The following is a 23,781-nucleotide window of genomic DNA, read 5'->3' as shown; positions in this document are numbered from 1 at the left end:
AAACCAGATGAAGTAAATGGTCAAAAGCCAGTCTAACCTGAGGAAGTAGAAGTATTGGAGGGCCTCTCTCGGGTCCGTGGATTCAAACTTCCGGGTGTAGAGAATGAGTAGCCGCACGAAGTTCAGCCTCCGCATGCAGGGAGGGTCGCCAGGCTCATGGCTGACTGCACCGACGGGGACAGAATTGGTCACAACCACACTGCCCTTCTGACCCATGCAACGGAGAGCTATGGGAACTGAGTCCAAAGACCCAGTGGTGGCACCTACTCCTGCAGCCCAGCCAATGTTTGCCACTGTGAGCTTAGGCCAATCCCCTTCACCACCCTGTCCTCAATTTCGTCCCAAGTACAGATTGGAGAAAGTGGCATTTTTAGTAAATCACTAGGTATGCTGGTCTCTGAGTGAAAAGATGGTGACAACTGACCATTACGGCATGTGCTCTGGAGTGAGTCTGCTGTGCCACTAAGGAAGCTGCAGCCATTCATGCACAGGTATCTTCTCTCCCTCCCCGGACTCCCACCCGATGCAGGTAGGCACACAAGATGGCTGGCTGTGCCTTCCAATGTCTCCAGTTAGAGCCCTAATGGGAACCAGTCTCACGACTCTAGGGACTGTTTCTCCTGCACCACCCTCCAGGCGACCTGACTCACTGGCCACAAAACTAGCACTTAGCACAGCATTTTATCTATTAAACACCTCAGGGAATACTAATGGAGGCGGGAAAGGCAAGAACCCTCATACTAATCATCTCATAAGCCCAACCGCCTACAACACTCTAAAATGATTGGTACCACTTGCCCAAATCCCTGCTGGCTGCAGCTATGTGTCCACTGCCATCTGATGGGGGGATGTGTTATGGATGTGCCACTGCCAACAAATACTCACGGAGCTGAGCGCTCTGTCCCGAGGATTTTAAAAGCAGCTTTAGCTCAAAGAGCACTAGCGCCACGTGGACAGCATGGCAGCGCAGCCGCTCCATGCGGAAGAGAAAGGCAATGGCAGCTTCGAACTGCGCGGTCAGGAACAGCACTTGGAAGTAGAGGAAGGGCTGATGGTTCACTGTGAAGTGGGACTCGCCTGTCCAGGAAGAGGAGGTCAAGCTGACTCAGAAGGAGCCGGCCTCTGCCGGCAGCCCCGAGCCCAGAAGAAGCCCTATGTGCTCAAAGGACTTGCTGGGCGGGACAAAAGCACCAGCCTGAGCCTGAACGGATGCGGGGGCTCTGGAGACAGTGGACGCCACTCCAGCCGTGGCCTGTTTCCACAGCCTCCGGACCTCACAAAACAACTGGCGAGCGGGGGCTGTGTTGTAAAACCCAAACTGCTTGCATTAGTTGGGAGAGAAACAGAGCACAGGACCTTGAAACGGAATACAAAAGGGGCTGTTTCTCTCCTTTATCCTGATAAAAGTCACTCAATAAGGACAGGAATGATTTCAAAGCTTCGGTATACTCAGATTCACAGATATCTGCGTTCAACACTGCGGACCACTAGTTGGAATCTCCTTTTCTTCCCCCAATTTTTAAACAGTGAGAGAAAGAAAAAATTAAAAGCTATTTCTCCCTTGTTTGTGCTCAGATATAGTCACTGCGAGGTCTCTGAGGAAGCAGTAACCAAGTCCTCTTATGTCTCTCCCTGAGCCAGTGTCTGCCAGAGCAGTTCAAAGAACTAGTGGAGTTTACTGTCAACGACCATGTAAGTCACATACTCTGTTTACGGCCACGTGCGTGGCCTCTACCCAAATTTGAACTCATTGTTTTGTTGTGTTTTGAAGATCCAGAGGGTTCTGAAGGAGAGACAGAGTTCAGAGATGGATTTTCCCAGAAAAAAGCTAAGCAGTGACCTTAGGTGGACAAGAGAGGAAAGGTAGTTATGTTCTGGGTATCTTACCGTAGTCTTCCAACAACTGTTTCTGGAACTGAGAGAGAGTGAGCCTGTCTTGTGGGGAGCTGGTGCCGTCATCATCGAAACACACCTGGTTCAACTAAACGCCCAAGAGAAATACAGGCATTGGTACAAGCTACTTCTTGTGCCGGGTGCGGACTTGTAGCTGATTAGCTGCCATGCTCAAGGCTACGCTAATGGCTGTGTTACTGGTTGCGAATATTACACAATAAAAAATGGGCCAGGAGACAGGAAATCCACTAGTCCAGTCACCCTATTGGCATTATACATTAAGCAGTAACATCTGTGTGCAGTGTGTGAGCAGGGGGAAGGGGAGAATGCCCTACTGGGCAAGGGAAGCAGCGCCTGCCTTCAGCCACAGGTAGTCCTCAGTTTTGTCGGCCACCTCGCTCTGGTTGTCAGTGATGTCACATCTGCCAATGATACAGTACACAGCCCGTTTGTAGGGGTCCGTGTTGTTCCTGAGGGCCCTGCGGTAATGCAGTCGGAGCTTGTTCTCCGTAGCTGGGGACAATCTAGAGACACAAGGGAACACACAGACACATATGCTAAAGACCCTCACGGGCATCTGAAAGCACCCAGGTCCCAACCACACAGCAAAGTCACAAAGCCTTCCTTCATGGAGGGTAACACTGTCCCACCCATACCCACGGGCACCATCACTTTAACCAGACTTGCAGCTACCAACACCTGCGTCTCCACCCACTGGCTTCCTCAAGTAGTGGCTGTCAGAGGCACGTGAGAAGGTCTGGGGAATTAATCCTCCACCCACCTCCCTGGCAGCCCTCAAGCAGTGATGGGCAAGAGAGAGTCAGTCCCTTAAGTGCCTCAGCCCCGCTCTGGCTTCTCCACTCCCTTATCCCTGTGAGATCACCTCCCAAATAAACTCCATGCACTCAAACCCTTGCATCTGGGGGAAGAGTCTGCATCTGGGGGAACCCTAAAGCACTGTCCCTACTTTACACTCTCTAACATGAGCAAGACAGGGCTTATGGTTTAAGACAATCTCTGGACACGGCATTATTGACACTGCCAAAAAAGTAACCCTGGTTTTCCACATGTATAACTGGGGTAACCACCATTATTTCTTCTACATACATGTCTGTATATTGAAACTGGGTTTGAATATGAACTTAAGTCCTATTACATTAACAAAAACCAGAGAAAAATGAATGCTTAGCAGTTCCTTAATGCAAGAGAACTAAAAAAAAAAAAAAACTTACTGAATTAATTCAATGATTATATCTCAAGTTTGCTAACTTCTAACTCTGGCCTTTGAGTATGAAGCGTATATTGTCATTTGGGTCAACCGGAAAAGCACTAAACGTGAACAAGTGAAGTGTAATACAACAAAGTTTCATTTACTAAAGCATCCTTGATGTGCCTGGGACTTTGTAAGTGTACACATGGTGTTGGAATGGGGCTCTTTTAATGTTCTCAACTGTTATTCTACAGAGTTCTACTTGCTTTCTAAACTTCATTTTTCTCCCAAGCAGAAACTTATTTGGAGCCACGCACAAGGAAAAGAGAGCAACGCCAGTGGGGGCCACCCTGCTGATTCCACGTGGCTTCTTCTGGATGCACCATCTCATTCACTGTACCTTCTGTCCTTGCTGTTCATGTACTCCTGGAACCAAGTTTTAAACTCTCCCAGCTGGTGCTGGGCTCGGTTGACCACCTGTGAAGCGGCAAGCAGGTCTCCACAGCGCAGGCAGTAATAAATTAACGCCCACACAGGATGGCCTTCCACCTCTCCATCCTAAAAGAGGAAAGGTTTAACTGACGACTTTTGATGTGCTGGCCCTCAGCTAAGCCCTCTTCTTGTATTAAGTCACTTAATCTCACAACTCCACTAGGCAGGGACCGTGAATGGCCTCCTCCTCTCTGTTTTACAAACTAGGAACCTGAGGCATGGGGATGTTAAATAATTTTTCCAAGGTAAGCTGGTAAGCGGCAGTCTGGCTCGAGAGCCTTTCCTCTACAGCACTGTGTACACAGGCTTCAAAGACAGCCAGTGGGTTCTCCGTGGAACCCCAGTACCCACAGCAATCAGGTGACATGTTCTTCTGTGATAATTTACAGATGTGCACTCAGGCTAAGGACGTTCACTGACCAATAAGAGACTATCATCATATTTGAGTTTATAAAATGTTAACCATTAATGATCAGCTAAATGGATTCTGGCACTTCCATTCACCTGTTAGTTGTTCACTCACTTAGTATCTTTGTTTTGGACACCGTGCTTCGTTATGCACTGGGGAATCTAGGAAAGCAGCTCTGTTCCCACTCTCCCAGCACTAGAGCTTCTCTCTCCTAAAAGTGGCTTTGTCATCACCTGCGCAGCAGCCCTGTGGTTACTCCTCTCTCTCCTTCTCCCCAACTCCTCCAGAAAAGTGGACCTCAGACTTCCTTTCTTGGCCCCTCCACCCTTCCCTCGGCAGGACTCTTTCTTAAGTCCAGATCTGATCGTGTCACTTCCTCACTTAAACCCCTTTGAGCAATTTACATCCTAAGTGCTTAGCCTGGTGCTCAAGGCCGTCACCAGCTGGCCCCAAGCTGGTCCAGCCCTACCACACACCCGATACACCAGATACTCTTTCCTGCCTCCACGCGTTTGTTCACGCTCCTCCCTCCTCCTGGAATACCCTTTTCCCAGACCCCTGGCTGGCAAGCCCCTACTCTTTAAGCACAAATGTGGGCCTCACCTCCTGTATGAAGCCAGGAGCCTGCAGCCCACCACCCGTGGTACACAGCTCCGGTTCAGCACTTTGCACAGGGTCTGTATCTGACTGTAACTAGACTGTGAGCTGAGAAGAAAGGCACGTTCTAGGACCCATATCTAACTCTGTTCTTCCAGCTGTTTGAGCCAACAATCTCAGAAGTCAGCCCTGACTCTGCCACATCCAAGTTCTTCCACAGTCCTACTGGGTCTACTTTCAAAACATGTCCAGAACCCAATGACATCATCCCCCTGCACCCTCCTCCACCCTAAGCTGAGCGACCACCATTATCACCTGGACTCCTGCACCACCAGTCTCCCAAGGTCTCCTAGCTTCTCTCCCTGCCCTCTCTGGTCTCTTCTCCATATAGTAGGTCCCACACATAACCTCATTTAAACTGAAAATGCCTATCCGAGAGAGACTGCTCTGGGAAGGTAACTCATCACATAGAGAAAGATGCCAATACCTGAAGTCCAGGCAAGGGAGCCGGAAGTTTAATGTTCAGGAAACTTCGAACCAACTGGTAAGTCCCAGGCACCCCGCCCAGCTGGGCCTGATGCAAGTTGCCAAAGACAGTCACAAGGGTATAATTCTTATAACTGGAAAAAATTTAAAGGCAAAAAAAGGGAGGTTGAAAACACATATTACATGTATCTATGTCCATACCCACAAACATTAGACTGTGAACTCCACAGGGAAGGGCCTGGATTTCAACCTAACATAGAAGAGGAAACAGTGCATGCTTAATGAAGCAAACTACATTATTTATTCATTGGGCAGTGGACCACTGTGAAGATTTCTCATCACTGCGGATACTCAAAAGAATCCCTTGAGCAATATAATAGTGGACTTCAAATGCATTAAGGGCTAATGTGCAGAATAATAACTGCTCCAGCTCACAGCCTAATGCTCTAGTGGGATCTTTTCAAATTTTTCATTTCAAAAAATTTTAAACCTAAAAAAATGAATAGTCCAAAGAATGCTCATATATCCTTTACTTAGATTCGCCAATTGTTAATATTTGTATGATGTTTTTTTCTCTATATATATACGTAGATATACACACATATACAAACACACATACTTTTTTTCTGAACCATTTGAAAATGTTACAGAAATATAGAAATCAGTGGCTACCTCATCTGTAAATACTTCACTGACCTTTTAAAAAGAATCCAGGCTACTAGCTACCTGGTAAAATGTCCCACAAGCTGAATAGTTTCTCATGACTTGATTCAGGTTCAACTTTTTTGCCAAGAACCCTACCTACACAGCACCACAATGAGGCAGGTAATACCATTTTGCCCTTCTTGGTAACATTTAATTTGATCACTTGGTTAAAGGTGTTGTCCACCAGATTTCACCACTGTAAAAGCACCTCCTTCCCCCTTTGTAATTAATAAGTACTCTATGGGGTAATACTTGGAGGTCATGTGAATAATCTGTTCACCAATAATCTTTCACCCAATAGTTTCCACTGGTGGTCCTTGCTGAACCCATTGTCACACTGGTGGTTGCAAATGATTTTCTATCATTTCCTGTTTATTTATTTGCTAGTAGGTTTCTTAAAATCCTTTACAGTGTTTTAAAATTGCTTTTATATTAAGATTAAATGGTTCAAGTTATAGATACCCAAACATGGGGTTAATACATTGAAGAACTTTCTAAATATGTTTCTTGTCTAAAACAAAACAGACTGCCTCAAAAAGTCAGGTGCTTCATATGTTCAACCACATAATAATATTAATATTATACCACATTAAGTATAATAACCAACTGAGAGAGACAGAGTGAGAGTGAGAGAGAGAAAAAGAGAGAGAGACACACAGAGAAAAACACCTAACTGTCAATTACAGAAAACAGACTCAATGGAAATTGATGTAGTCATAAAAAATGATACTGACAAAAAATTTTAAAAGCAAACTATATAAAACCATATATTGTACACATTTGGATCATAAGCTGTGTAAAAGATACATATCAAACAAAATATTCATATGTCCAAAAAGGCGGCAGGGGTGGTGTGGGGGTAAGGAAATACAACAAGGTGCCAGGGGCCTCTGGGCGGGGGAGAGGGGACTGCTCCCTTTTTCAGGTCCTCTTTTTGGCATCTTCCAAAATTTCTGTAACAGTCATGTAGTATTTTCATAATGAAAAATGAACACAATTCAATTTAGCAAAATGAGTTCGCCATCACTGGAAGTAGTTAAAAGCAGAGGTTGGAAAAGAGATTACAGAACAGTCCTGGAGCAACCAGGACAAACAGATGCTCTCTTCAAACTCGAATGAAGACAACTCACATGCTGGAAAGGGCCTCAGAGCCTAAATTCCTTGAGAGCTAAGAAATGTGTACCTCGCTTCAAATTTGGAATGTGGCAGGAAACAAAACAATGCTATGTTTTCTCAACATTTTCAGCCTTATACCCCAAAAATAATTTGGGACCAGGTCTACTTTGCCACCTGGTGTATTATATCACTTGAAATACTGTACGTACGTTACACTGTCGGTGGATTAGCATTAGAAAAAATATTTTTTTAGTGAGTACAATTATCTGAAATATTCCCTTTATCAAAAGGGACAACAAATCTTAAAAAGGATGTCATCCGAGAGTGATGCTACTAGAGTGAAAAAGAAAATAAGCATACAATAGTTGTTCACAGGAAACTCCCAAATAGCTCCAAGTGCTGCTAAAGGAATTAATGGAACAACATAATTCCAAAAAAACTAAATGAAAAGAATAATAAAAGAAATGGGATAGCTTACATATATAAAACCAAAAACTGCAGCCTGGTACCACTGGTGAAGTCAAGCAACAACGTTAAGGATGAGGTTTACTGAAGAAAAAGCAGTCACGAGCAGTCATATATGTACACACGTTAAAAACTAAAATCCTCATGTTTTTTATATACTGTAATAACTTCTGACTCATATTTTGCTGACTTGTAGCAAATAAATACCACTATATACATTAGGTTCTTTATGGCTGAAGACTTAGAAATTTACATTACAAAAATTTAGTGAAAGCCTGATATAATACTTTATGAACTCTTTGTGCCCTGTGCTAGAAGCAATAAAAAACCATTTGGAGTTCCAGATTTTTCTTAACAACAGAATGGAGGCTAGCGAGTTTAATATGTCTGATGGTGTTCATCTCGTGTAGCCATTATATAATTAATTTAGTATTTGGTATAAAAACCTGTTCTCTCTGTGCTGTACCAGGTCTGAATTACCTTGACTTCCTAATGAACTATTATTTTGTTAACAGAGGGTGACCACACTACAAGGCCATTGGCAGCTGCATGGGCTCAGCAGCAAAGAACTGCAATTGAGCAAGTATATTCAGCTTGGTTTTCTCTTCTCGAGCTAACAGAGAGAGGCCCAGCACCCTGTCTCTGAAATAAAGAGGGTCTGTTGCACGCTCACGACAACCCCTGCTGGCCAATTCAGAAGAAGAAGTGTCCACAGGGAGTGGATGAATGGCACGGGCCCTACCAACGAGGGGGACAATAGTTAGGGCACAAGGGCACAGCCACAAACCCCTTGGTGACCAACTCCAATTAGTGAGGAGATGGCAAAAAAACCCCAGGCACAAATCAGAGGCAGCCGGGAAGGATCTGGACTCACAAGGATTAACCAAGTAGAGCCAGAAGGAAAACAAAGGATCAAGGGGCCTTCCTAAGGTTTGAAGGTGGTAATGCTGGGTGGGAAAATTAAAATGCCTAGAGAAAACAAAGAGCCTAAGCAGTAATGGCTGAACCACAGGAGGGACAAGGATCCTGACCCAAGGCATCGTGCTCTAATAATCATGACTCTGTACTGAGGGACAGAGAGTGGACAAAGAGAAAAAGAAAAGCCTAACAGTGCTCAGTGCTCCCACTCAAAATGATTTTATATCGGTGCATAAATAGTTCTGGTAGAGAAGTGTTTCTGAAAACAGCCTAACACCTCTCAGACTTGCTCAACCTTGTTTAAATTATACCAGCTACACAGCACTTAGCTTGAGGACTACTTGAAACCCAAGAATGGCTGCCTTCGGGGGATTTTAAAGCCAGCCTCTGTGCTGCCGTTGCCTTACCTCTGCTCGAGGTATCCCAAGGCCTGCCTGACGAACTCCATGCGCACTTCCACGCTGTTGCGGCTCTTCAGGGCATCAGTCGCGGGTGTCAACAACACGTCTGTCATTTGTTTTACCATGGTCCACATGTCAGAGATGTTCTGCACATAAATGAGACTGCATGTGACAATGCTGTGGGGCCGGGGAAATTGCCTCGTTCTTCATGGCAATCTGACTCAAAGGCAGGCGGGACATGGAGCGGGAAGAGGTTAACGTCCTGTCTGAGGTCCTCAGGCTCAAGCCCAGTACAGAAGACGCACCTCTTCCCAGCCAGCTGCCAGCTCCCGTCTTCCCTGCGAGCAGCCCCCGTCTCGAGCTGGTTTTCAGATCAATTACTATTCCAGGTCTGACATAACCACCTACATAACTAAGACCACATAAAACTAACAAGAACACTGAATCTCAGTGGGTTATCCCTTAAGAGAGAGTGAATACATTTATAATCATCCAAAGCTCTAGGAGTTTAAACTCAAGTAGCTGCATTTCAGTCCTTACAAGGTCACTGGAGTTTTTTAAGGCTTAAAATAAGAGTTTAACCTAAATAATACAGGTTCTGTCCTCCCAGAGGCTCTCCAGGGTCCACTGCTCTTACCCCACCGTGTGAGTGGCACAGCCTCCTTTTCTCCTGCCTATTCACTCCCTTCAAAAGATGGCTTCCTGTGGCCTCCCAGGAAAGGCACTGGTGATCTCTCCTGTGTGTTACCACCACACAGCTGGACTCCCTCTTCCCAGAATCCTCCTGGCTATAAACCTCTCCTAAAAATGTGTTCCCTGAATGCTTTGCAAAATATAAAGAATCCTTGGAAGACAGTAGCGATTAGAGAAAAAGCAGGTTTACACCTTTTCCAAAGGAAAAGAGAAAATCCTGTTTTCACTGTTTCCCTCAAAAATTAAAAACTGTAGAAAATCCACCCTAAATGTGACCCTTTTTAGGTGGTGAGATGGTAGATAAATTCTTATTTTCTTTAGATTGGTTTGTATTGCCTTATATTTACTATTAAAAAAAAATAAAGCATTTTTGAAGGAAAAAAAAAGTGTGTACGAGTGCTTGCTTCCGTTACAGCCTTTCCTCCTTTCTCCCCTCCTCCTGGCCACCTACCAATCTATCCATCCCCTTTTTAATTTTTTTCCCCCAGCGGGAGAAAATTGGCCAAGGATAAGAACTGAGGGACAGGAATAAAGATGGGGAGTCAGAGAGGAACAGAACCAAGTGGCTTTTAAAGACCCCACCTGAGTCAAGTTCAAGGGGCTCACTGGTGTGAAAACCGCATCACCTTTACAATTCACATCTCATGAAAGAGCCTGTTAGTCTGTCTAAGGAGGGAAACTGGCAGGGAGGAGCTGGAGCCTGACAGAACTTCAAAGCAAACACAGCTTTGCTGGGCCTTTTGCAGATGCATAAAGATACATATATCTATATATCTATATATATAGGATCATCATCAAAAAACCACCCCAAGGGCTTCCCTGGTGGCGCAGTGGTTGGGAGTCTGCCTGCCGATGCAGGGGACGCGGGTTCGTGCCCCGGTCCAGGAGGATCCCACATGCCGCGGAGCGGCTGGACCCGTGAGCCATGGCCGCTGAGGCTGTGCGTCTGGAGCCTGTGCCCAGCAACGGGGGAGGCCACCCCAAAATTATTTAAAATAAAACTCTGAAGAACAGCTAACATCTTCTTCCAGGGCATGGAGTTTCTCTTCAGCACATTTCTGCCAAGTCAGCAAGCTGCTAATCCCATTGGAACACCAGACCCCACATGTCTCCTCGGGTCAGCTCTGGGCGCTACCTTATCATCCAGCTCTGTGACGGAAGCACAGAGGTCCACAAGGTTAGGCTGCAGGTGTCCGTTGACAATCTTCTCGTTATAGATATAAATCTGAAAGGAAAAGCAAAGTAAATCGCACAAATTCTATTTTCACCTTTTCTTTTTAGAACCCCTTGAAGCAGTTCTGAAACCAGCTTCTGCCCAATGGTCAGAAGCTTTCCTTCTTCAGAGTGGCTGAGCTATCCACACTGCCTGGAGGGCAAGGCCTCCGGCCAGCTTCCCAGTTCTGTGCCTAAGCTTCAGAAAGCAGCATCGACACCCACGAAAGCTAGCCACTAGCCCAGCCTTCCTAACATCTGCGGAGTGGGAGCAGGGTGGTCCCGGGGGTGGGGGGGGAGTCCCACGGGCAGGTCTGCATTGCTCTGCCCAGCAGACCATCAGTCCCAGAGAGCAAGGACCAAAGTGGAAGGTCTCCTGCTGCTGCTTCCTAGGAACCCAGGGAAACATTTGGTAATCTTTCTGGCAAAAGGACTGAATGGCCCCAGGCCCAGGGCTTGTGGACTTAGTAAGGACTGTCAGGTCGCAGCCCTCCACGTGTTTTATAAGAGCAGTTGCTGCCCATCTGCAGTACCCGTTTCTCGGGAAAGAATCCCAGCTCCTTAGTAAAATTTTCTCAAGAAAAAGGAACTATGTGACGTTCAACAAATGGAAAAGCCAATATTACTTTGGATTTTATTTTTTAAAAACCAACATAATGATGGTAAAAACTATTAAGTTCTACTCTTTGCATCTGAAGTCCTTGCTCTACCGAGGACTGAACAAGGTAGTGATGTTAGACAAGTCAGGACCCTGTCAAACCTTACCTCCCTCTACTCTAAATGGGGGAGAGCATCATGCAGCCTCCAGGAGTGTTATAAAGATTAAATGAAACGGTTTTTAAACCAGAACGTGGTGTTTATTCACTCATGAGCATTTATGAGGAGCCTTCCCTGGGGTACTGTGTTCAACATGGGATATAAAGATTCGCTCTCCACTGGAGGGGATAGCCATGTAAACAGATACATGACATTCCAGTGTCCTGAGTGCTAGTAAACCTTAGTTTTATGAAGTTTTAGTCTTCACAGACACAGAAGATACATGGTTTCTCTCCTCAAAAGCTTGTAATTTCATTAGGCCTGAATTCTGACGGTGCCTGTGGCAATGGAAGTCAGTCACATAATGAAAGTGAAATTTAAAAAAATGTAGATGTAGTGTGGGAGAAAAAGAAGATCTAAAAACTGAAGAAAAAATAAATGAAGGCCCAGCAGTAAAACATGAGGGAGTTGGAAGGAGGGGGACTTATGTGAGGGAAGCTGATGTGGCTGGTTTCAGATGCCTAGAGTTAGAACTGGCAGTGGTACGCTGAAGGAGAGAGGCTTAAAAAGAGCATTTAGAACATTTTTCTCAACAAGGGGTACAAGAAGGATCTCTGATAATACCATCAGCTCACCAAATAATTCAGTTACGACATCCCTCTGTCAAAGGCACAGGGTCTAGCAGTTTCTCCCCTCCCCCTGTTCACCTCTATAGCCACCACGTGTTTTTGTCTCCACCTACCCCACCCCACCCCAGCCCAGGTTGGACGGAAGAAAGGAATTGGGTGATGCTGAGGGCCACAGTGGCACCGATTGCGGGAGGGCTTCCCTGGTGGCGCAGTGGTTAAGAATCCGCCTGCCAGTGCAGGGGACAAGGGTTTGATCCCTGGCCCGGGAAGATTCCACATGCTGTGGAGCAACTAAGCCCGTGCGTCACAACTACTGAGCCTGCGCTCTAGAGCTTGTGCTCCGCAACAAGAGAAGCCACCACAATGAGAAGCCCGTGCACTGCAAGAAGAGTAGCCCCTGCTTGCCTCAACTAGAGAAAGCCATGCACAGCAATGAAGACCCAACACAGCCAAAATAAAAAAATAAAAAACAAATGAATAAATAAATTTATTAAAAAAGAAAAAGAATCGTGGGAGTTGGTCACGACAGAACAGATGTTCCTTGGTCACTGCTGGTGCAGGACAATTTAAAGGGGATGGAAGCCCACCACCCTCAATTCAAGAAACAAGACTGTTTCCCCTTCTTGATACTTTGTGCAGCAAAGCAGCAAATTAGAATAGAATACACAGGTGGCCGGCACTGCTTTATTCAAAAAGTCAATTCCAGGTATGTACTGTCCTAAGGGCAGTTTCAGTCAACAGAGTCCCAGAGCTTTACCACAAAGTGTCTCAATCCATACTCAAACCATCGCATGGTCATGATATACCACAACCCCCCAAATATCGCAAGCTTCTCCAGGACAGTAATATCAGGTAATGGTGAGTACATTATGCTTACCAAGGCAGAAAAGCATTCAGAAAATTTCTCTCTACAACGGGGTGAAGAAGCATTTCTGATAATACCATTCACCGACCAGGTGATAGTTAATACAGAACTCCATTTACTTAGCAGTGCAGTTACTCAAAGCTTTACTGTACATGGGCTGTTGCCAAATGCAAAATGAGATGCCTTGGTCAGTGTGTGAGGCAGATTTCAATTTCCTTAAATCAAACCTGAGTCATTCTATTACCCAATTTGATAGACTTCTCCAGGGACCTAGATGGTAAAATATTAACGCATCCTCTGAATGAAAACCCAACTTGTTTTCAGGGTTGGACTTTCACATGAAGTCTGTGTTCTCTTTTACTTCCCAGAGGGCTCATAGAGGATTTTCCTGGATTCGATCTTCCTTGAGAACACACTCACCTGCCGGGCATAGGCCATCTCAATGCTGTCCAGAGAGCTTCGACCAGGGGGTCCCGCATCACTGATGTAACTTGGCTGTACAGAAATACACATTCAGAATTGGTTCAGAACAGCATTCAGTCATGTAAAGAAAAAAAAAACTATAAACATATGTTTGTCTTTAACAAAGCTGTTTCTGTTTCCTAGTCAGACTTCCTCAAAACGATGATTTTTAGGGGCTTCAACAGAAGGCAACTCTCTTACCATGATCACATGAGAAGGGAGCAGGCATGGGACTCAACTCAAAAATAACAGGAGGCTGGAGAAGCTGTAAGGATATCTCAGTAACTGTTTCTGGAAAGGCACCTCTTTGTAACATTCGGTTTCAATCCCCCAGTCCACCTCATCTTCCCCCTCCATGTCTTTACACCAGTGAGGCTGTGGTGTATTTGGGTCTCCTGTTTCCATCACTCAGATCAGATAGCTGACGAAATGGAGTTTATAGGGTCACAATACCAGGATTCAGACATTTCCTATCTAGAGTCCACACTAAGACAACAGCTACTGATGAACTTTATGCATCTGAAGATATGAAGCCAGCCTAAGTTGGGCATTCATTCATTCAGCAAACATCTGCCAAGTGCCTGCCTGCCACATGCACAGTGTGTACACATCTATCCCCACAGGATGACAAGACAGCCCACAGAGGCTGTTCCCAAAGAGCTTACCATCTGATGGGGAGAGTTAGACACCAACATATGGAAAAAATTATTAGTCTTTTTTAAGAAAGACTAAAGATAATTTTTAGCTAAGTTTATTCCCTACTGTAAAAAAATATGGACCAAAATCAGGTATGTTCCAATTAGGTATATTAGGCATATTCTTAAATTTCCAATATTAGTTTGTACTGTACTGCAGCAAAGATCAAATTCTTCAAGCTTCTCTCATTTTAAAAAAAAAAAAAAAGCAATGCTCTATTCTCTAAAATCTAAAACAAAGCAGTTTAAAGTAGGTTTCCTGGGAGACACATGACAGATAGCAGCAAAACTTCCTAGCACCACCAAAGCTGGTAAAAGGGATACCAACACGAGCATGCACTGGGGCAGGACAGAGAATAGGAAGAAGCAGGAAGCAGAAAGGTGGGCTGTAAACCCTCAGGTTCTAGAATGAACACTGGATTGTCAGGACACCTGGGTTCCAGGAGGACTGCTCCACTCCCTTGCTTTGGCGTCTGGGCAAAGCACATATCCTTGGAGCCTCAGGTTCCCTTTGGCTGATGAAGGGGCTGTCCTAGACAATCTCGAGAGGTCCTCCCCAGCTCTGATTTTCTGCAATCATTGGTATTAAAAGAGCTTTAAACAGTTTACTGTTCAAAATATCGAATTTGATCTCACTACAGTACAGTAAAAACCAATGTATTGGAAATTTAAGAATATAACTAATATACCTAGTAGAATACACCTAATTTTGATCCATACTTGTTTATAGTAGGGAATAAGCTTAGCTAAAGGTTAACTTTAGTCTTTCTAAAAAATGGACTAATAAACTTTTCCATATGTTGGCATCTTACTCTCTCCATCAAATGGTAAGCTTGGAAGATGCTGCTGCTTGGATGACCCAATGACCATTTCACATCCCTACCTCTCACTTCTACTCACTGCCACTTCCCACTCTGGCATATGGAGTTAAATATATCCAATGGTGTGCTGGTAAATGTTTAACAACTGGCTTGGGAAAGGGAACTTGACTTGTAGCGTTTGCTGGTTTCTGGTGTAAATATTCCCACCATGGCAGAAATCAAGCTATTCCAAGTAGTATCAACTAGATGGAAAATTTTCTGAAACTCTAACAATAGGTCCTCATGAGCTGACCCCTACACACTACCCTTTCCCAGCCTCTACTGCAGCTAGGAGTGGCCATGAACCCTGGTTCTAGCCAACCGGATGAAAGCACAAGCCTGGTAGTACATTCTGGCTTAGTGCAGTTTCTGCTTTTCCTGATAAAGGGAGAAAAAAGAGCCTGGCATGGCCTTTCAGCTTTCTCCCCTGAATGCAAACAGGCTGTCTAGAGCTGCAGCAATCAGCTTGTGAGCCCAAAGTAAGTGTCCGTGCTAAAAATGGTGGTATACAGAGACAAGGAGGTGCCTCTGATGGCACTGCAGAGCTACTGAATTAAGGCCCATACTCTCCACACCTGCAGACTTGTTAGGTGAGAAAAATAAATCGCTATTCAACCTACAGAAACTCAAGTTTTCTGTTACTCACAGCTGAAAGCATTCCTATCTGAAATGATTGAAAACCATCAGGTTATAGTAACAACAGACACGCTTACTGAGCAACTACTATATGCCAAGCACTGTCTTAATTTCTGTGTATTAACTCCACAACCCTATGAGATACATACTTTTATTATAACAATTTTACAGATGAAGACACCAAAGCGCACAGAAAGCACCCTGCCAGAGGTCACTCTAATAGGAAGTAGTGGAGCCGTGGTTTGTGCCCACAGCCTGGGGCCACACTGCCAGCCAGGGCAGCCTGGGGCAACTGTCCAAGGATGGCCATCGAAGAACAAGAGAGAGTAGCAGTTAGAAATCCTGGCTCCACTACTCACTAGCTATGTGATCTTGATTGAGTATATTGCTTCTTTTGAGCCTGGGTTTCTTTAGCTGTAACACAGGTGCAGCAATGGTATCTCCCTCATAGATTTGTGAAATAATCTTAAATTAACTGGGAAGAAAACAGTACTTATTTCACAAGGAGTAAGTAGGAGTAAGTAGAAAGAGCTCACTGTCCAACATTTGACCAGTAAATGCTAGCTGTTACCACTTTTTAAATAAAAAATAAACCATAATGAACATGGGACTAAATCAGATGTTGAACAGTGGATAGATATAGACACTACAGAAACATAATCTAAGATATTTTCTTTGTGCTGGCTGGAAATTCTCATCTCACTCCTCTACAATGAAAACACATTCCTTGTAGGAAAAGAATCCCCCAGCAGCTCATTTTCTATTTCTGGACTAATTCTGAGTGTTCCCAGTAACACTGCATTTTGAGGACTGTTCTATAATGTGGCCATCTTTCTGGAACAGAACTCTCTGAAAGTTGATGATCCCCGAGTCTCTTGAAAGAACAGAGCACTAAGCCTGTTAATTCCAGTAACCTAACTGGGGGGAATAAATGGGGAGGAGAGGGGTAATGGCGCTAAACACTTCTGCAAGGACACAGTTGTTTCAGCTAAATATACATAAACAGCCTTGAGAAATATTTTCCAGTACTACTAAAAACCTAATTTTAAAAAGTAGTTGGTTTTTCGGCCTTCAAATTTCCATTTAAATTAATTTTGCCTAATGCCCTTGTTTTCAAACGTACCTTTCCTTCATTTGCCCTTGGCTGAGCCTCTATTTCACCACACACAAAGTCAGTTATCCATCAACAGGATGTGTACATGCACATTCCTGAGCAGAGGAACCAGCAAACATTCAATGGAATTTCAAAGCCAGGAGCTGCTAGAGGGCGGGGAAAGGAGACGCCGGTATGCTGTGTGGGAATAACATTCCAAACTCTTCAGGTTTTCTCTGTATTGGGGCCTGATCGGAGCACAGTGGGGATAACAGAAGCACAGAATCAGAGACCAGAAAGGCAGGGAAGATGGGTAGGCAGGGCCAGAGAGAACAACAAGGGGCTCACCCAGGAGTCTGGAGATAATGTGAAGAAACAGCAGTCTCTGGGAGCACAGACATGAGAAGGGTCTTCTCAGTGTACCTGGTGTTCCCCAAACAGCCATTTTCTAAGTGAACATTCCTGAACAGGCAGGATGTGGTTGGAGAGTGGCAGGAGGGAACTGCAAGCTTTTATCAAGCAATACTTTTGTACATAACATATCCAGGGATGAATAAATCTCTTTTCCCAAGGAGAGCACATTCCAGGCAGGGAAAAATGAATGTAGCACTCACTTCTAGCAAAACAAGTACAGAGTAAAAAGAAAATGTGATGATACTACAGAAGAAAGAGAGTTTTTAATTTCCAAGTGGAATGTTTTGGCTTTATGTAAGCAAAACAGAACCAAAGTAATTAATGTACAATAGTTGGCTACAGTATCTGTACACAGAAGCCCAGTACTACCAGAAAAAACACTGACTGGGCACCAGAAGACCCAGGTTCTAAACGCAACCCAACTGTGTGACCTTGGGTAATGACATCTAACTTTTCTGGAGCATCATTCTCCATGGAGAAAACGGACAGAATACTTGGGTCATTTATACAATGAAATCTATTACGGCCACTAAAAAATGACAGACACCTACATGTACTAACCTAGAAAAAGCTCCAAAATAAGTTAAAAAAAATCAAAACATAATGCTAAGTAGAATCATTTATTATATAAAATGGTGCCGTTTATGGAGTAAATTGATAATAAACTGATCAGATGGACATATACGTATAAATGTGCACATAAATACCTGAGAGGGAATTGGAAGGATAGAATGTCAGAGGTTATGTTTGGGTTGGGGGTAGAGGAGAGCAGCTGAATTTTCACAATCTCTATCTCTATCTCTACCAGTAGAACGCTGTGCAAGAAGAAGGTGTTCATGTGATATATCCTGATGTCAAAATGAAGGGCCCGTTGAGTTGTGTTCTTTAAACTTCTTTTTGAAAGAGCAGCTGAGCACTTTCTATACTTGAAATCCTACTCAAATTCCAATACATGAAACAAATTAGGAAACTACCAGGGAGCCACAAAATACAGCTTGGAATCATCTAGTCTGGGGTTTTCAAACTCATACTGTCAGTCTATATTTTTACTGTATTCCATCAAATCTAATACACCATCAACTGCAAGGCATCATGTTATTTATGTACCATTAGGAAAGAAAAATGCGGACAAACTATGACACACCACTGAATTTAAGGTGTATCCTGATTTCAGAGATGTTAAAATATAGAAAAGATGTGTAACTGGGAATTGGTGAAATATGGTATTAAGTCAGTGATCAAAATTAGAGACTACATTCAACACACACTGTTCACACATCACATCATTATCTGTAATGACTAAGCTACAATTTAGCTTCTCTACTGAGCCTATTGCTTGCTAGGCTGAGCCATTTTCCAGACAACACATTAAAGCAATACATTAAAGCAACGTCCACTGACTATGTCTAATATCAGTTCAGCCACGACACACTGAGGCTAGGTAAAAATTTACTTTTAAATGTTGCCTAAGATATATCAAGGATTCTCAACGATGCTCAAAGCCCGTAGTGTCATGCAAGGAGCGCAGACGGGGGGTGTTCTTCCCCACAGGCCAGACGCAAGGACTAGGGTATGGGAGTTCTTAGCCAGGAGTCTCTTTCTTGCTTCAAAGCACATCATTTTTATTCAGACTACAACCTGGAAAGTTATTAACAATCTTTCGATTCCTACCTTTCTTTAAAAATTATACCTTTTTCTTCAATGATATCCTAAGGAAATTAACTTCCCAAATTGAATTTATGCTACTGAAGCATCATTTCCCTTATTAAAACTTGCCAGGAATAGATATTACTAACGTGTTGTTGCTCTTCTGTTATTGGAAGGCTTGGGGGAAAAATGATTCAGGAACCACCATCTCCTACTTCATTTTTGCTTAAAAATAAAAGCCTCAAGCCTCTCTTCATATTAAATTAACCAAATTTGGACATTTTCCTTCAAATATAAGGTCAGCTCAAAATGACTGGAAGGCTCTTTCCTAGCTAATGACTCTTTGGATTCCAACAAACCTTATTCTTGACAATAAAGTGCCCAGGAAAGAATGGTTTAGATGGCAAGTCATGCTTTAATTATTTCTTCTACTTATGTCCTGAGATTTTTTTTCATTCCTAGTGACTTTATAGGTCAAGGGACACTTAAAAAGGGATAGATCCATATTAAAATGATAAAAATAAACTTAATAGTGTGTAGCTTACCAAATACCAGCCACCACCATAAAGAGTGCTGCGATATGCTGAGCGTGCACTCTATATCAGCTCTGGGCCAGGCACCTTACACACGTTCTACGTTCCTTCCAACGGTTCTTCAAGAGAGGCCTTTTACAATGAGGATGAGAACAGGGAGGTTCCCGGGAGAGCCCCGGGAACTTAGGCCTGCAGAATTCCAAAGCCTGTCTCAGGCCTTCACACTCTGCGGTTTCTTACAAAGAGGGCAGAGAAGGTGCCTGCCCAAGTGGAGATAATACCACCTTTCCATCATTTTGAAGAAAATTACACGGAAAAAACCTGTAAAAACATGGTTCTTCCACATATCCACCAGAACGGTTGAACTGAAAAAGACAAAAAATACCAAGTGTGGCAAAGGTATGGAACAAAGAGAATTCTCATAGTGCTGGTGGGAGGGTACACTAAGAAACTGTTTTGGAACAGTGTTGAACATATGTGTACCCTCTGTCCCAGCAATTGCCCGCTTAGATGTGCCCAATGGATGTGCAAACGTATGTTCACCAAAAGACAGGTATAAGAATGCTCTCAATAGCACTCTTTATAAAAGCTAAGAACTGGTAACTATCCAAATGTCCATCAACATCAGAATGGATAAACAGATTGCAGTCATACTATTCGGCCATGAGAATGAATAGTCTTCAACTACATGTAACAATATACAGAATGTTAAGCAAAAGCCAGAAACAAGAGTACATACCATATGACTCCATTTACACAGAGTTTAAAAACAGGCAAAAATCTATGACATCAGAAGTTAGGACAGTGTTTCTTTTGGTGGTGGTGGTGAGGGGTGGTGAATGAAAAGGCACAGAACAGGGGATGCTGGGATGCCAACAATGTTGTTTCTTCATCTGGGTGTGTTCCCTTTTGGTATACTCATTGAGCTGTATACTTAAGAAGTGCATACTTTTCTGTATATATGTTATACTTCAGGAAAAAAGTTCAAAACAGCAACAAACAACAAAACCTACAAGGTTCCAGAAATGGCAGTTCCCTGGATTATCTGAAGAACCATCTGCATCATTTGCCAGCTTTTTCAGCAAAGCTATCCACTCCGCTAGGTGTCACAACAGACAACAGCAAAAGCATCAATAACTCCCTTCCAAGAGGGAGGACTCGAGGTCAAGGAAGCAGAGTCTACTAAATAGATTAGTCTATTTTAAGACAAGAGCAATCAAGAAAGAATATCTCATTAGCAGCTTATAATTACTTCCAAATCCCAATACAGACTACAACCTATTAACACAATTTTAAAAAATGAAGTTTATAAAACCATGAGCTGTTCTACTTATCTGCCCAGACTCACAAGAAATTGAGAAAGAAACATTAGGCTAGCCAAGGATTTTATACATTAGCTCTTTTTTCCCAAAGACTCTACTCTTCTTTGAAATCTTTGAGTCTAAGAAATGTGGAACAGGGTCATTAATGAGTAATTTCCTAAGATAAATGACTTTAGCATCTATTTATTTGGGGGGCTAATTTAATAGAAAAACTGGGTTTTTAAATCAGGAGCAAATTTGTAGATACAGGATGTGTGAAGTTACCCTGCAGGCATGACACACTGCCAAGCTACCCACCTTTGACCCAGACTTCAACAGAACGATGGCCTAGAAGCCAACAGTCCTGGATCTCACCAGCATATTACACATCTCTCTGAGCCTTAGCTGTCCTATCTCCCATGAGAAAAGAATGCTAGCTAGTTAAGAAACAACTTCTGGTAAAAAGATTTATCAGGAAGCACTGGCAATATTACTTGAAATGTCTAACGCTATAATTTTTGTGACATTATAATTTTTAACTTGCACCTCCAAATTATCTGAAACTACTTACTTTAAAACAATAGTAAGGGACGCCCATTATGAGTCAGGTGCTTTATGTTATCACTAATCTTCCCAATAATCCCATTTCACCAATGAAGACATTAAATGTCTGCAGGATTAAATAACTTGGATGAGGTCTCAGAACTAGTCAGTGGTGAAGCTAGGATCTGAACCCCAGGGCTGTTCTCTCCCCAGCACCAGCGTGGTAAATGTGTGGTTAAGTCACAGCTCCCACTGGCACAAGGGCAGACATCACTAATCAAGCACGACACACTTTCCTGCTGATCCCAAGATGCAGCCTCAAATCCCTCTCAGGAAAGATCTCCAGGATAAATAAGTGAAAAAAACATGATATAGAACAGAGCATATAGTAAAATAACTTTTGTTTAAGAAGGAGGGAAGATAATATATTGCCTTGTATTCATATAAAGAGACTCGAAATATTACACAAGAAAGTAATAATAGTGATTACTTCCAGGGAGAGGCAAAGTGGGGAGGGAATGAGATTCTGGGGACAGGGTTCTTTAGTTCTTGAGTCATATGAATACATTGCCTTTAAAAAAATTAGATTTTAGGGCTTCCCTGGTGGCGCAGTGGTTAAGAATCTGCCTGCCAATGCAGGGAACACAGGTTCGAGCCCTGGTCTGGGAAGATCCCACATGCCGTGGAGCAACTAAGCCCTACTTAGTTGGGCTTAAGCCCAACTACTGAGTCACAACTACTGAGCCTGCACATCTGGAGCCTGTGCTCTGCAACAGGAGAAGCCGCGACAGTGAGAGGCCCACGCACCGCGATGAAGAGTGGGTCCCGCTCACTGCAACTGGAGAAAGCCCTCGCACAGAAATGAACACCCAACACAGCCAAAAAATAAATAAATAAATAAATTTATTTTTTAAAAAAAGAATTAGATTTTAAAGAGGAGAAACCCCTCAACTTAGCACCACCACCAATCAATGAACACTGGCAATTAAAATAAACCCTATTAAACATACCCACTCTAAAATCATACTGTTTCAACATATCCCTAATACTCTGGTTAGCACAAAGTTAGCTAAGGCCAAATGATTTATTCAACAAATATTTCTAGAGCATCTAATATGTTCCAGGGACTCTTCTAGGCACTGGAGATATGAGTAAACACAACAAACAAAAATCCTTACCTTCATGAAGCTTACATTCTACTGTGAGAAACAGACAGTAAGCAATACAAAGACATAAAACACATACAATGGTTTAAAGTGAAGAAGTGCTAAAAAGAAAAATATAGGGCTTCCCTGGTGGCGCACTGGTTGAGAGTCCGCCTGCCGATGCAGGGGACACGGGTTCGTGCCCCAGTCCGGGAAGATCGCACCTGCCGCGAAGCAGCTGGGCCCATGAGCCATGGCCGCTGAGCCTGCGCATGTGGAGCCTGTGCTCCGCAACGGGAGAGGCCACAGCAGTGAGAGGCCCGCGTACCACAAAAAAAAAAAAAAAAAAAGAAAAAAGAAAAATATAGCAAGAAAAGGGGATATAGAAAGTGCTGAATGGGGAAAGGTTGGTTTGGATTTCAGATATCAAGGCCCTGGAAGGCCTCACTGAGATGGCACTGGGTAATATGTGAAGAAAGTGAGGGAGACAGCCATGCAGTTATTTGGGGGAAGAGCCTTCTAGGCACAAGTAACAGGAAGCCCAGAGGACCTGAGGCAGAAGCAAGCCTACCCGGTTCGTTCAAGGAACCTGCAACGAGCTTCTTTGGCTGGAGCAGCAAGAGCAACAGGGAGAGCAGAATAACTTGAGCTGCGAGAGGCAACAAGACCAGGTCAGGTAGGGACTTAGAGATCATGGTAAAGACTCTGGCTTTCACTCCAAGTGAGATGGGTGTCACTGGAGGATCCCGAACGGAGGAGTGACACGATCTAGCCTGTGTCTTAATAGCGTCACTCTGGCTGTTGTGTTGAAAAGACTGTACAAGGGCAAAAGCAGGGAGACCAGTGTGGCTGACAACCTCTAAGATGGCTCCCAATAATCCCCACTTCCTGGGATCCGAGCCCTCGTTTAATCCTCTCTCCTTGAGCACAGGCTGAATTTAGTGACTTACCTTGATCAAAGCAAAGCGACAGGATATTACTTTCAAGATTAAGTCATGGAAAGACCGTGGTTTCTGTCTTGGGGGCCCTTTAGCTCTTCCTTGGATCCCTCACTCTTGCTCCAGGGGAAGCAAACCACCATGCTGTGAGCAACACAAGAGAGACCCACATGACAAGGAACTGACGTCCCTAGCCAAGAGCCAGAGGGGACCTGAGGCTTGCCAAGAGGAATGTGAGTGAGCCTGGGAGTGGATCCTCCCCGAGTTTAGCCCTGCAATGAGTGTTGCCTCAGCCAACATCTTGACCACAGCCTCAAGAGACCCTGAACTATTTCTGGTAAATGCAGCTAAGCTAAATGATTGTTTTCAGCCACTACGGTTTGGAGTGATTGGTTACATAGCAATAGATAATGGAAAAACCAGTTAGGAGGTTAGTCCAATAATGTGAACAAGAGATGATGGTGACTTGGACCAGAGTGCTAACAGCAGAGGTGGTAAGAAGTGGTTGGATTCTGGGTATATTTTGAGAGCAGGGTTAAGTAAATTTGCCAACATGTAAGAGAGTCTAGGTGAGAGAAAGGGAGGACAAAAATGAATCTGAGGTGTTTGATCTGAGCAAGTGAAAAACTGCAACTGCCCTTTATGAAGAGGATAAACTCTGAGAAAA

General features: G+C 43.8%; 1 protein-coding gene across 2 annotated transcripts in view; it reads right to left on the bottom strand.

The window, feature by feature from the left end:
• Positions 1-23,781, bottom strand: part of NUP93 (nucleoporin 93) — a 102,695-nt gene that overhangs the window by 8,864 nt on the left and 70,050 nt on the right. For both annotated transcript variants that reach the window (XM_082677360.1, XM_082677359.1), the window contains exons 6-14: positions 13,268-13,342; positions 10,521-10,610; positions 8,699-8,838; positions 5,089-5,221; positions 3,504-3,661; positions 2,252-2,417; positions 1,888-1,981; positions 886-1,077; positions 38-164 (exon numbers count right to left, since the gene is read on the bottom strand). In XM_082677360.1, coding sequence (XP_082533486.1) covers positions 38-164; positions 886-1,077; positions 1,888-1,981; positions 2,252-2,417; positions 3,504-3,661; positions 5,089-5,221; positions 8,699-8,838; positions 10,521-10,610; positions 13,268-13,342 — 1,175 coding nt within the window. The remainder of the gene's footprint in view (positions 1-37; positions 165-885; positions 1,078-1,887; positions 1,982-2,251; positions 2,418-3,503; positions 3,662-5,088; positions 5,222-8,698; positions 8,839-10,520; positions 10,611-13,267; positions 13,343-23,781) is intronic.

This window comes from Grampus griseus (assembly GCF_964374135.1).
Source record: "Grampus griseus genome assembly, chromosome: 19".
NCBI classification, from domain to species: Eukaryota; Metazoa; Chordata; class Mammalia; order Artiodactyla; family Delphinidae; genus Grampus; species Grampus griseus.
This window is presented reverse-complemented; position numbering and strand designations above follow the sequence as displayed.